The sequence below is a fragment of the Bidens hawaiensis genome, unplaced genomic scaffold (assembly GCF_021521415.1).
Source record: "Bidens hawaiensis isolate Kalapana, Puna unplaced genomic scaffold, B.hawaiensis_p1.1 tig00050938_1, whole genome shotgun sequence".
In the NCBI taxonomy this organism is placed as follows: Eukaryota; Viridiplantae; Streptophyta; class Magnoliopsida; order Asterales; family Asteraceae; genus Bidens; species Bidens hawaiensis.
The window spans coordinates 2,918-18,334 of NW_027499144.1; the positions used below are offsets into that span (position 1 = coordinate 2,918).

Genomic DNA, 15,417 nt, shown 5'->3' on the forward strand with positions numbered 1-15,417 from the left:
TAGAACATGGGGCACGTGGTGAATCCAGTAACTCACGTGCCACTGTTTTAGGGTAGTGAAAAAACAAACAAACAAACAAACGCACACCTATTGTGGGCTACATGCAATGCATTTAGTAAATGGTCTACATGCATGGTGCATTGGTGCGTCTACAAGTTCGCCATGTGCTCCTGTTTTGAGGAGGCTCAAACCAACAAAACCGTTATGGGCTACATTACCTGCTTTCAATGGACCCTAATCAATGTATCATCATGTGGTTAAAAAATTTAACATGCACAACAATAAATACCTAAATGTTGATCGACAATCAGTACAAGATAAATTGCTATTATGATTTATGAATAAAGGGGCATGGCCCCCTTTCATGCTTCTCTTGAATGGCAGGAGTACCCCAATAGCAGATGAAAAATAGACAACTCCTTTCTTGGTTGACCTTTTTTAGTTGATATAAAAAAAAAGAAAAAAGAACAAAAGGGGACTGAGAATTGAGTGGGGGCCTTTAATTAAATATATAAGGGCCTAATGTTTTTTGGGCCAACTCTTTTACAGAAAGTATATGGTTGGGTTTAGAGGTGTACATGCTGGTTAACCGGTTTTATAAACATTGGTGACAAACTGTAACCAGTTTTGGTCAAATGGTCAAAAGATATTTCCGGTAACCGGTTATGGTTTATAACTGATTTTTGGGTTGAAAATTCTTAACCTATGTAACCGGTTAGGTTAACAGAACCAGTTAACCCCTAGCCGGTTGAAAAACCAGCTTTAAATACCGGCTTTAAATTTTAATAATAATCAGTTAAATTCTAGAAATATAAATAGATACTTTTTTTTTATTTATTTTTGAAATTTAAAATTAACAAAACATAATCTCCAAAAAAAAAATAATAAAAACAAAAAAACATTGCAAATCAAGAATGCTTTTAAATGGTCAAAAATTAAACGGTCATAATTGGGTATATAGCCGTTTCCCACCTGTCAAAAACGGACGCTTCCCATTCTAATGGTAATAACCGGTTTCAAACCTATTATAAAGATCGGTCTCGGTTGGCCAGTTTCAACTTGGTTATTAGGTCAGTTTCAAACCGGTTTCTGGTTGGCTTCGATTCGTTTAACAATTAGGATATATCATCTAGTTGGGTTGATCTAAAGTGGGCATGGCCTCCCCTCTGTGCTTGTCTTGAATGTTGAAACCTACAGGCTACATGTATGACTATTTTAAAGTTCCACAATACCCTTTTTGTTTTGTAAAAGTGCATATTAACCCTCCTACTTCTATTTGAATAATACTAAACCTCAAATTTAAGTTACATAAATCACTTGATCAAAGCTTAATATTTAGTTAATGTATTAGCAAAAGACACCTACAAGTACGACCTCCAAAAATTTATAGACATAAATTCATTTATCAATTATTTATTTATTTTTATCATTTTATATATAAAAAATGTACTGTTTTGACCCGATATTCACTTGTTTCAACTTGTTACAAGAATGACAAGTGACAATATCCTTTTAAACATTAATAAAGAGATCTCCTAAATTTGTTGAAATAAGAACGCAAATACAAAATGTAGCTACAAGGTCACAAATAAATGGTAGGATTATATCATAACCAATTAACCCGTCACTTTACCGCCAAAATACTCTTCTCAAAAACCCACGTTTGCGTCGTTCTCTTGTCTTCATATCCTCAGCTAAAACGAGTATAAACAAGTAACTCGGTGATTAGAGATGACAATTTCAACCCGATTTATAAATAGGCTTATTTGGGTAGTGTTTTATTTATAAGGGTCAAATTAAAAGATTTAATTCCAGAGAAAACATGTCAAAACACATTAAAAGTCACCCAAAGTGTCAGTCAATATTTCTAGACCGGTTTATAAGTTTAGGGGTGTGATCAAGCTGCGCACAAGCTTTGCTCATTTCGAGCTTTATATTTATAGCTTAAGCTCGGCTTGTTTATAACTAATTAATTACTTTAAATATATACATACATATTTGTATAGGGTCGGGATCATTTCAAAATTTCCAAATAATTGAAGAATTTGAAAACTTTTAACCAATCATTTCTTTTATCCATTTTATATATTTAATATTATTTGAGGGTATTTTTGTCATTAATTATATGTAGATTTATGACTGCAATCACACAATTATATATAATAAATGACAAAACTACCCTCAAAATTAAGTACAAAAATAAATAGATAAAATACTTATCACATAGTAATAATAATATTATTTAGTTACATATAAATATATTTTATTATATGATAATTATTTTATATATTAAATAAAAATATAATATATAAATGATAGGCTCGCTTAGCATCGCGAGCCTGCAACCTCGTTCACTAAATGAGCTTCTTATAGGTTGGAGCTTAGACTCGTCTATTAAACGAGCTTCTTTTAGGCTCGGACTCAATCTCGTTTAAGATCGGCTCGATTTGAGCTTTTAGCAAGCTGGTCTTGAGCAGCTAACATGTGGCCCAACTCATTTACACTCCTAGTGTATATAACAGAAAATTAAATGTCAGATTTTAAATATTGTAATTATACTTAACCACTAATTAATTCAAAAATATGGCAAAAAGGTGACAGCGGGTCATCAAAAAGTTACAATTTTGACCCGCATGCGTTCCGGCCCGTTACCCGACCCGCATTATTTGAAAATGATACTTATCAAGAACCGAATCACCTTTTAGTCTGCCAGCAAGATATAAAGCTTCTTCAGCAATGGGTCTCCATTGCTCCGCACACGAATAGTTGATTCCTAAACCCACACTAAGCCCTCTTAATAATTGCACTGTACGGAGAATCGAAAAAAGCTCCTCCGGGAACGTCTACCAAAAGATTTAATAAAATTTAGGACATTGTTTTTAATGTTAAATGAAATCGTGAAAAAAAAATGTGTAACATCATTTATTTGATGTGATGTCTAGAGGTGGTCGCATGGGTGGCTTGGATAACGGGTCAAAATAGTTTTAGAACGGGTCAAAATAGATGTTGAAAAGGGTTGAAGTCTACATTTATTCTATATATATTTATTTGTGATTTTTTGTTTGTAGATAGTTATTTGAGATGGAGGAATAATGTGTTAAAATAAATACAAACTTTGGGCAACTCTCAATCCGTTTGACCCGTTCCCTATTTTCCTAAATTTTCTTTTTATTTGGCCCGCTTGAAATATAAATAAACAACACAAATCAACCCGTCTATAATTAAATGGATCAACATTACCACATCTAAATAAAAATATATATAAAGAGTTTATGCATTAAATTCAGACTGTAAACGACTTCTCAACCCGTTTGACCCGTTCTCCATTTTACCTAGTGTTTTATCTGACCCGGTTGGGATTTAAGAAAACAACCCAAACCAACCCATTTATAAGTAAATGGATCAAGACCACCACTTCTAAATTTATTTATATAAAAAGAGATTTATGCACTGAATACAGACTTTAAACGACTTTTCAACCAGTTTAACTCGTTCTCCACTTTACCTACTTTTTTATTGAGCCCGTTTGGGATTCAAAATCAACCCATATACACCCATCCATAAGTAAATGAATCAAAATGACAACTTCTAAATAATGTATATAAATTTTTTATGCATAACATGCAGATTTTAAACAACTTCTCAAACTTTTTGACCCGTTTGGGATTTTAAAACAACCCAAACCGACCCATCAAGTAAATGAATTAAAATTACAACTTCTAAACGAAACTGTATATAAAAGGTTATGCATTAAATACAAACTTTAAACGACTTCTCAACCTGTTTGACCTGATCTTCATTTGACCCGTTTGGGATTAAAAAGCAACCCAAATCGACCCCATCCGTACATAAACGCATCAAAACTATCACTATTATTAAAAACACATACCTGAACTGCAACTTTCTTGATCGATGAATCTTCTGAAAACGGCTGCAGCACCTTAACGCCAGGTGGCAGCTTTGTATCAAACATCACCTGAGACAGCTTAAACAATTCTGCCTGTTCATCAGAGCACAAGCTTACGGTATCTATTCCAAGTTCCCTGTAATAATTATAAACATCATCACTTTTTGAATCTAATAAAATATTCAAAATCGACTTTAGGATAAATTTATTTAATTTAAATAAAGAAAATACCGGAATCCTTCTGATGCTCTTGCGTGATCATTATCAGCAATAGCAAGAACCAAATTGGCATAGCCAAGCCTCAATGTGTTTGGAAGATCTTTAACTTGTCCATAATCGAGCAGTGCAACCTAATAAGTATTAATCAGGGAAATATTATAACTTCTATATTACTAATTAATTCTAGTGAATGCGAGTAATGATCTACTTGGCTCGTGGAGGTTGCGACTTGCAAACAGATTATAATGTTCAGTAACTATTTTGGGATAATTTTTTCAGGCAACATTTTTTGGCACGGGCATTTTGTATTTTGGTTTAATGTGTATTAAGTATCATGCTTTAACAGTATCAGGCTACCATATTATGGATTGGCTAGCAACCGAGGGTGTGAATTTCTGACACGACATGAAAAATATGACACCAACCTACCACGAAAGTCGTGTGTTGTTTAGGCTGACCGGTTTAATTTTATAATTATTTTTTTAAAAGGTGGTGTGCCGTGTAACTTAACTTACTGTGTATTTTATGTTAAATCTTAGAAGATAAATAAATGAGGATAAAAATTATAATTTAAAGATAATTACTTTATATGCATGTGTATTTTTTGTTTACCTGTGAGCCATTACAAATTAGAATGTTTCCGGGGTGGGGGTCCGCATGAAAGAACCCGCTCTTGAGTATCATTTGTCCATATGCAAGAGTTAGACCTTTTAAAATGTTCCTGCATAGAAATAACTTAAATTATGATAACAGTAAAAGACAATAGCCCTTGACAACTATTTACACAAATGTCACCCAAAATTGTTAGATTAATAATAGTCCCACATAAAAAGTACATCCATTTTATCCAATAAACAATGAACAAACACTCATGAATATAAATGAATGAATGAGACATGTGTTCATGTTCGTTCATTTCACTAAATGAACAAAAAAAAATTTGTTCATGTGCGTTCGTTTATCAAATAAATGAACATAAACGAACTTCTTGCCGAACAGTTCACTGAACGTTCGGTCCATTTACAGCCCTAAAAGTGATTATTTAAGACTAAATAATCTTATAAAACAGCATATTTAAATGTTTCACAAATTCTGATTATTTAAGAAAAATGATAAAATTCACACAAGATTAAAATTTTTTATGAAAAAAGAAAGTAGAGACAGGTCGTAAATTGGAAATAAGAGTCTTGCAAATTACATTTAAAACGGATAACTAAGTAAATTTATTTAATTCAATGATCAATTTGTTGTGGTTGTAGGTGGTATGCAACCCAATATTTATCCCTAAATAATCAAAACCAGAATATGTTTATCCAAACATTAAAAGCTTAAAACAATATATTTTACATAAATAATATTGGGAATTCATCGTTTGGGGATCTGGTTTTAATTATATAAATATAAAGTGACAAATGAAATATTCATACTCTCTAAGTTCTGTGGAGCTTACTGCTTTGCTGCTGCTGCCATCTTACCGTCTGGATTTATTCCTCTATTTTTAATTTCATCTCCAAGATTCAAAATCGGGACACCGTCTATATATTCCATCATCAACACCCTCCTATGCAATTTTAAAGAAATTTAAAAAAGGAGAAAAAAAAAACAGAAACAGTATGGTTGAGTTGAGGGGTATTTTAGACTTTAAAAGTCAAGAGAATTGACTTCAAAAGACAAGAGGGTTGAGTTCAAATATGTCAAGAGATTTGACTTCAAAAGTGTCAAGAGGGTTGACTTTAAAAGTCAAGAGATTTGACTTCAAAGGTATCAAGAGGTTTAACTTCAAAGGTATTAAGAGGTTTCACTTCAAAGGTGCCAAGAGCTTTGACTTTGAAAGTGAAGAGGTTTGACTTGAAAGGTGTCAAGAGGGTTGACCTTAAAGTCAAAATTAACATGACTCACCTGGTGACTGAATTCTGTATGGCGCGTGGCACTTTAACAGGCGCCTTTCGGTTAACTTTTAGTAGAAAAGTTCTTATTCTATCCATGGCATCGGCTTCTCTTGTAAAATCGAATTCATACCCTATCTTGAATGACATGAACAAAAACAAGAATTCAAGATTAACATTTGAATTTACAAAACTACCCCTGACTTTAAACCAAATGATTATCTTATTCTGATTATGATTCTTGAGATCACCTGTTTCTCCATTTCTTTGCACACTGAAAAGAAATCAAATTTTATGTCTGTCTTTTGTACAAATAATGCAAAAGCTTTCAAGTTCCGAAGATCTGTCATCATTAAATCTTGAACACCGGGATGTTGTACCTAAAATATAGATAATATAAATATATAATTACTAAAAGGGTGATAAAAAAGACTAAAACAAAAAAGAGAGAGAATTCCGAGTTACCTTGACAACAATATCATTTTTGTCGCCTTTTAGCCTAGCTCGATGAACCTAAATTTATTATTAGAAAATGTGTAAGGCAAACATGTTAAAGAGAACTTCAAATTGATATATTGTTAGCAAGTTTGGTTCAAAATTTCATTTTTTTCTTATTTTGTGTAATAAGTGAAATACCTGAGCAATTGAAGCAGAGCCAATTGGATCCCAATCGAATCTTTCAAACATTTCATCCACATTTTTACACAATTCTTTCTCAAGAACTAGTCGAACCATGTTAGGCGGGGTTGCAGGAGCATGATCACATAGAGTAACTAACCGTCTCACCCATGCAGCCGGCGCTAAATCGGGCTTCCCGAGAATTTGAGCAATCTAACAAATTCAAACAAGTGGTCATTCAAAAAGACAAGTATTTGATTTTGATTCTTCAAGTCACAATAATCACTTGGAAAATGCAAATACATACAAGCTATTATTAAGATTGATGTAAAATTACTCTACAAAAAAGTATAAATTACAATACTCACTATATAAAGATTCAAAATCTTTAATCAAACACCAACCTTGAGAAAGAAGCCACCCATGTCAGAGCACATGGAATAAACTTTGTCCGCCGCATGTTCATGTTGTCTCTCCCACATTGCTTCCGCCTTCTTCTCATCCTTTTCAAAGTTAACTCGAACTTGAAACACCTAAAAATAGCACATCCGCAAAAGGAAGACATCAAGAAACCAAGAAAACATCAATTGGACAAAATGGACAAGAAAAGACAATGTGTCCGTGTTTGTGATTCCATATTTTAAAGTTTGAACAACTTATGTTTTGAGGGAGATAACCATCTTACTGAAAACAACTTGTTTTTGCCATAAGGGTAAAAACAACTTATTTCATCCTAAAATAAGCAATTAAGTATAATCACATTTTTAATCCAAACACTCCCAAGTGTTTATATGAAATAAGGAAACCCAAACACACACCCACAAATCCACTACAAATAATGTCAAGTAACCAAGAAGAGTTCAATCACTGACAAAGAAAAGCCATCAAGAAACAAAGAAAACCTCAAACTGGGACATGAATGGTCAAGAAAACGCTTACTAAAACATAACAATAAGAGACCAAGAAAACTAACTAAAACATAACATCAAGAAACCAAAAAACATCAAATTCGGGCAAGAATAGTCAACAAAACCCTGTACACCAGCATAACATCAAAAATCCAAGAAAAGCTCAAAATGGGACAACAATGGTCAACGAAATCCAATACACCTGCTAAAACATAACATCAAAGAAATCAAGAAAATTCAAATTGAGATATCGGACGGCCAAGAAAATACACAGGACCCACAAAAGACGAGCATAAAAAACCAAAAAAATCTAGAATTGTGATAAAAATGGGCAAGAAAACACTATACACCCTTTAAGACATAACATCAAGAAACCAAGAAAATCCAAAATTGTGATAAAAATGGTCAAGAAAACACTATGCACCCACTAAAATATAACATCAACAAACCAAGAAAACCTAAAATTGTGATAAGAATGGTCAAGTAAACACTATACACTGACACAAAAACAACATCAATAGCCCAAGAAACCTTTTTGTTTAACAAACCAACAAAAAGATAACATCAACAACCCAAAGGAAAGTTATTGAGTGAGTCAAAATCAGTATGGACGGGTGTCACATACACATACACATACACCTACTAAAAGAAATAGCATTAACAATCCAAGAAAACCCTTTATTAAATACACCTACTAAAACATAACATCAACAAACACCAACATTTCAAATTGGGATAAGAAAAGAAACACAATTCATCCACAATCAAGAAACCAAAAGGAGCCTTCAATTGTCTAATTCAAATTACCTTATAACCAGTGTAGATATCGACAGCTCGAACCCAGAACTGAAACGAGCGTTGCCATGGTCTGAAAGCGGTGGAGAATTTATCTTGAAGGTCTTTGAAATCAGGAGGCATTGTAGCTTGTGGGGGTTCCTGATAATAATAATAATAAAGTTTGGGTTTTTATTATTTTCATTGGAAGTGGATACTCTCTGATTCGATGATTTTGAGACAAACGAAGGTGGTGTGATGTATATCTATCTGCTTACGCAAAGAGTGTGGCTACGGTGGACTTCGACAGATACTGATGGGCCCAAACATTCATGTGGATTTACACATTTAGATTTAGTTAGGGGTTTTGATTATTTAATGGAGTTGTCAAATTTTATAATTAGTTTCTACACAAAGTTGAGTTTTTGGCATTTTTTTAGTTGTTTGGTCCATTATTTTCATGAGTTATGCTTAGTAGGTTATGCGTTAGCAAGTTGTAATTGGGCGTTATCCATAAGCCAAGTAGGCTTGATAACGTCCCACATGCTGAGGTTAAGCCTGTAAATGAACCGAACGTTCAATAAATTATTCGTGAACCGTTCGGCGGAAAGTTCGTTTATGTTTGTTTATTTAATAAACGAACGAACACGAACAAGATATTTGTGTTCGTTTAATTAAATGAACGAACATGAACACATGCTTCGTTCGTTCATTTGTGTTCACGAATGTTCGTTTATGTTCGTTTATTTATGTTCGTTTGTGTCTGTTTATTTATGTTCGTTTAATAATAATAGAAAATAATTAATTACTATCTGGATGAGTCATCTGATTAAAGGTTTTATATTTTTTAATTTGAGTTCATTTAAGTGTTTTCATTTATGTTTGTTTGTGATCATTTACATTTTTTCATCTATGTTCATTTATGTTTGTTTATCTTTGTTCAGTTATGTTCGTTTAGATTATAAACAAATGAACATAAATGAACACAAATGCTCGTTCTTTTTAAATAAAAGAAAATGAACATAAATATTTGTTTGATTAAGTGTCCGTATACGTTTAAAGTTAAATGAGCGAACACATTGATGAATATGTCGGTCTCAATTTCTAGGCTCTGTTGATTTTTATTTGTGTTCGCTTGTGTTCGTGAACCGTTCATGAACACATTCATTTCCTTAATGAACGAACATGAACATAAAATCTTGTTCGGTAAGTGTTCGTGAACACGTTATTTCCTTAACGAACGAACATGAACAAGGTCTTGTTCGTGTTCGTTCGGTTCGTTTACAGCCCTAGCTGAGGCGCCACAGTTAGTAAGGGTGTTATGGAGGAAGGGCATCACCCTAATAACAAGCGTGAGAGAGAGAAAGAGCTGAGACCATCCTATCGACCAATCATCATTTTTTTTATCACTTTATTTTCTTGTGGTTTCATTTAATTTAGTTAACCCACAAAGTAATAGTTAAACGTTGAGTTAGCTAAAGTTAATTGTCTAAGTAGAAGTGATGTGGCAAGATGACATGCACTTTTTAGTTAGCCCACAACATATGGCCTTAAAGAGTGTGATCATTTTTTAAGTAATGGTTATATTCTCTTCTTACCTTAATCAGCTAAACTACTTTGTTATATTTTCTGATACAATAAATAGAGTAAGTTACGCAAGTCGTCGATGTAATTTATCAAAAATTTGGCTTTCGTCTTTTAGTATAAAAAAATTATGGATTTGTCTTTGTTATTCAGTCAAACGTCACATTTATGTTGGCGGTTACCTCAAATGAGTGAAATCAAACGAGCTTCAAATCTCAAACTTTACTTTTTAAAAAAAAAAAACGGTCAAAACCAAGTCACTCGGGTACAGCTATTGATAAAACGCCATCCCGCCCACGATCGTAGATAGCAATGGTTAATAATTGAGGTAATTGAAATTTGCACTTGTGTGGTCAACATCAAAACGCAGCTTGCAACCCTGCTTTCATTTTTGGTATTTGGCACTCCGACGTCTACAAAATGATGCAACTTGAGCCAATTCGTTAAGTAAAACGATGCTTGGCTGTTAAAAAAGTGAGGACAGGGGCAAAGTCGTCTCATAAAGAATGTTCTAGTGAGTTGACAGTTGATTATTCATCATTTGGCTGATGATTTGAGAGGGAACATGTAATATCTTGATATAGTATTTTTATTTATTTATTTATTGTATAGGGTTTGGATATCTTGATGTATAGTTAATTAGAGATTTAGTGAAAACTTACTATCTACATAGTGATATTAAGAAAGTACGTAAGGCTAAATATTTTGTGTGCTTGGTGAATAAGGTTGTCACTTCCTTTAAAGAGTGAAACGATTGTATCGATGATTCATACCGTCTAGGGTGAAGACTAGCGAAGAAAGCCCTCGATCGGTGGATCAGAGAGATGGCGTAGAGTGAATTAATTAACATTCACCTGAAGCTTTATAATTTCGGATGTGTCATCTCTAACCCTTATTTTTTACTTAGCGATCCAAGAGTTTAATGTAACACCCTGGCTAAAGCGGAAACGCCTGAGTGTGACGTACAGATTGCTTAAACACACGTGACACTATTAGATGACCATAATAACATTATTTCGTTTAAATATTCATGTAGCACAAGTTTATCAAATAATACAAGTTGTAAACAGATAAATAAATGAAACGATAAGTTGTTATTTAAATATCCTATAAGCATGCTATGTGTCTTCTAACCTTCATCCTCGTATCTCTATACCTGTAGTTTATGTATAAAATAAAGTCAGCTGTGAACATAGCTGGTGTGGATCCTACAGTTTGATATAATACGTAAAAATCATACAATTCCATGAAACTTGTGAAATGAGCACATAAGGGTTCTTTACACTCGATGCAATGGACCTAAGTGTAAAGAACAAACGAAGGTCCTTTCCAGTTGGGGCTACCAATGTACTCGGATATGAGGTCCCTTTTCCACTCGATACAAATGGACCTGAGTGCAAGGGGGGGGGGGTACGATCATACTTATTGAGGTAACCACTTGAAATCCACGTATTAAACAAATAAGCAAGTAAGCACACAAGTCCATGATATGAATTGTAGTTTGTAAGCAATATTGTAAATCTTGAGGTTTGAATAGGATACATATACTAATCCCAAAATAGTAAAAGCGTTAAAAAGGGGGTGTGAAAACTCACCTTGAAATCAATGACAAACTTGTAATAAAAGCTGAAAGCACAATAACGAAACCAAAGCAACCGAATGTGTGTTAAAGAATCCGAAACGAACGATCCACATGAACTATAAATAAATAAATACAAAATTTAACGACCAATCTATCGGGATTACTATGTCTAATTTTATTGGGGATAATTATTATTTTAAAGCATGGATTAATTTAATATTATTTTTAAGTTTAACGGAATTTTAATGATTTATATCTAACTAATATATTAAAGCAACACAATTTTGTCCACATGTCCTTCACCTAGGTTGTCCACATAGGCTTCCATGTCATCAACCTTCCATAAATCTATTTTCCATGTATTCACAATAAAATTTTAATCAATGATATTGACTTTTATATTTTTGTAACTTATTAATGTGTTACAAAAATATATTACTGAGAAACTCATTAATAACATCTTAGGGCGATTATTGTTCCAAAATGTGCTGTTCCAGACACAGAAACACTGTCCGTAATTGTCCTTGACACGAGCCTCATGCATAATTACATTAATAAGTTACAAGAATATAAAAGTCAATATCATTGATTAAAATTTTATTGTGAATATGTGGAAAATGGATTTATGGAAGGTTGATGACATGGAAGCGTATGTGGACAACCTAGGTGAAGAACATGTGGACCAAATTGTGTTGTTTTAATATATTAGTTAGATTTATTTATAAAGTATTTTCTTTTTATGTTATATACATAGTTTAACATCTTTTGTAATATCTTCTGGTAAAAAACTTATGTCAAATATTTATGTTGATTGAATATGTTTTTTTACATTTGTATTGTTTCTTGATATGTTTTCCACCCGTGTGTAACACGGGTTATTATCCTAGTTATTATAATATTATAACTTTAACATTCATATGAAAATTACGAAAATTTCTAAGTACGGTTTTAAATAGGGATTTTACCTTGAATAATTATAACTATGCTATGCTATTTAATTAAAGTTGACGGAATAAAAGTTAATGAATTGAAGGTTAACTGATTAAGATTAACGAACTAAGGTTTTACAAAAAGAAATTATATTATTAAATATTAATTCAACTAATAACTATGAAAATTTTATGATACTTAGGAAGCACCGGTTTTAACTATGTAACTTTTATTTCGAAAACAATTGTGTTAGCGTTTTATAAATCTTAACGGAATATAGTATTATATTAACGGTTTTTCGCGAAAGTTTAACAAATATGAAAGTTCGGTTCTAGGTGGAGAAAAAGATAAAATTAATTTATGATTAAATTTATTCAAAAAATAATTTTAAATGATTTATAGCTAATTAATATGGTAAAAATAATTAAGGAAAGATGGTTTTAGAAAAATAACAAACAAACCACTATGACCCGGATTCGATCTTGGGTTCCTTGATTTTAAAGGAAGTAACTTAACCACTAAATCAATCCCCCATAATTGATAAATGGAATACCGAAATTAGCCTGATAATTCAGTCTAATGAAGAAGAATTCTCTAATGCTAAAATCTTGTATTATTCCCGCAGACTTATGCTCTATTAGTAATAACAAGGTTTTAGCATTAGAGAATTCTTCTTCATTAGACTGAATTATCAGGCTAATTTCGGTATTCCATTTATCAATTACCTCTTTTCTTTTTTCGAGGTCAAAGATACAGTCAATTTTTATAGTGTCAATGGCAGTAGAGCTTCCATTGTTAGCACTAGGTATTCCCTTATGATATGGCATAGAGAATTCAGCTTTTGCTTTTTTATAGCGTGTTCTACCATAACTAGTACTAGCTTGATGCATTCTAGTATTTTGTTTTGGAATTTCATCTTCTTCTGAAGAATCTTCTTCCTCTTCTGTTTTAGACTCTGGAATAACCATAGCTGTTTCTTTTGGGAAATATTTTTCGTTCAAATTTTTATTTTCAAAAAATTTTTTCTCGCATTCATCTTCACTTAAAGACAAAAGTTGAACGAGTTCATTAATTTGATCCACTGGAAGGGTATCTAATTGCTCATTAAAAACTTGTTCTAATTTTTGCGTAATAGAATTCATTTTGAATTAAGCTGTAGAAAATATAATTTCTTTTTCTTCAAGAACTTGTAAATGGTTCTTAATATCATATAAGGCTGAGAATTCTTTAGCAAGATTGTTAAGCCTTTCATGAGGATCCATATTGATGTCGTTTATCAAGTAATGAATTCTTATTTGTATGGAGTGAATGAGTATTCTATATTCATTCTTTTTAGATTGAATATTTCTAAAGGCTATTTTTAAATAATTTTTTATCATTGCCTTATTTTGACTTTTGAAGGTCTTCTTCATTAGAGTTAAAAGGCCAAGTTAGCGCGTTTGGACTTTTGGAATTTCCTAATGATGGATTTCCCACGTTGAAGTTAGGAAAAGAGTATTTCTGAGATTTTTCAGAAATTTTTTCTTTTTGCCTTACGGATGTTGAAGGCTGTGTTTTTTCGTGATTATTTCTAAGACATCTTTGATAATCTTTGCCGCAATGACTTCTAAATTTTCTTTAGTAGCCATGTTGTCTATTTTATTAATTAATTCTTTAATTAATTCTTCTATTTTTATGAGTGAACTCATATTATTCTTAGAGAATATATGTTTATTTATGCTTCAATTTCTTCTTCTAAAGCGTCTATAGTATTTAAAATTAGTTTTGAGGACATTATATCCCAATAACTTCTTTTAAAATTTCACCGTACTTATCTATCCTTTCAGACATAGACCTCATTAATTGAAGTTCACTGTTACCAGCTTCTCTTAAATGTGAAGAGGTTCCTGCATAACTATGTCTTGGTTTAGACACAAGTATTTGTTTGTTTCGAGCAATATCAATTGCCCAGTTTTCTCGTAACTGTGAAGGTTCTGAAAACTTACTTCCTTCTACGGTTCCGATTTCTGAAAATACATCTTCTATAGTTATATTCTCTTTTTCTTTATACTCAATTGAATGAGTACTATTTGTTAAAGCATATGAGATTAAATAATTAATCGTAAATACTTTATTTCCTGGTTCCATCAGGTCGGTTCTTTCACACTGATGTATGAAACTTAAAGTTTTATCGAAATCTTTTGAATCTCGATGTAAGGCAAATTTAGGATAAACAGTAAACATAAATTTACCATATGCTAAATTTCCTTGTATAGCTCCTAGGAGAGCGTCTTGTCTATTGATAATTCTATTATCAACTAAAGCCATTTTTATTGGAAAATTAATTCCATCTCTAAATTGTGCTTTTAGGAGAATTTTTACAGCTCCTATATGTACCATAGAGAGGGACTTTCTTAAATCTGGTTTTATTTGCAAAAGTCTTTTTGCAATTTCTCCCTTTGTTAGAAGTGGTAAATACACTTCTCCAGATGTATTTCTTATATCCACTGAGATTTCTTCAGTGTTGAAACAATAGAAGATTTTATTTTTTCTAGTAAAAGCTCTTGAAACAAGACTTTGTAAATTATTAGGTTGGTTAAAAACTTGCTTGGAGTTAAGCTTAAATTTAAGCTTGTTAATTTTTGATAATTGATCAGAATTAATCATGTAATCTGATGAAAAACCTTTTTCATTTTCACTGAAATTTATTATTTCAGTTGTTTGTTGTTCTGACTCTTCAGAATCTTTTGAAAACAAAAGTTTGTTTTCCATTTTTAAAGAGTTTCTATTTACTCTTATTTTTTGAAAAAGAGCAACGAGGCTCTGATACCATTATTTGCGGAATGTTTTTTGAAAAATATTTTGTTTAAGGAAAGATATATTTCTTTTGGTAAGGAGAAACATATATAGAATCTTTTGAAGTATAATAACAGCAGAAATAAATTTATACCTTTCAATCTGTAATCAATCTATCTTGCTCTTGTAAATTCTAATCTTCTGCAAGTGACCAATCCAACAACACCATGATTT

At 32.1% G+C, this 15,417-nt stretch overlaps 2 protein-coding genes across 2 annotated transcripts; both read right to left on the reverse strand.

The window, feature by feature from the left end:
• Positions 1–1,575: 1,575 nt before the first annotated feature.
• LOC143598848 (uncharacterized) lies at positions 1,576–8,456 on the reverse strand. Its single transcript, XM_077076958.1, has 12 exons — positions 8,346–8,456; positions 7,035–7,163; positions 6,649–6,843; positions 6,478–6,525; positions 6,264–6,392; positions 6,026–6,150; positions 5,577–5,687; positions 4,739–4,847; positions 4,139–4,257; positions 3,890–4,043; positions 2,699–2,843; positions 1,576–1,694 (listed from the first exon to the last, which is right to left on the reverse strand). The coding sequence occupies exons 1-12, from the start codon at positions 8,454–8,456 to the stop codon at positions 1,630–1,632; spliced, it is 1,440 nt and encodes a 479-aa protein (XP_076933073.1). The 3' UTR covers positions 1,576–1,629.
• Positions 8,457–14,181: 5,725 nt separating this feature from the next.
• Positions 14,182–14,715, reverse strand: LOC143598850 (uncharacterized). The gene has a single exon (XM_077076961.1). It carries the CDS (start codon positions 14,713–14,715, stop codon positions 14,182–14,184), a length of 534 nt encoding a protein of 177 aa, XP_076933076.1.
• Between the last annotated feature and the right edge of the window lie 702 nt (positions 14,716–15,417).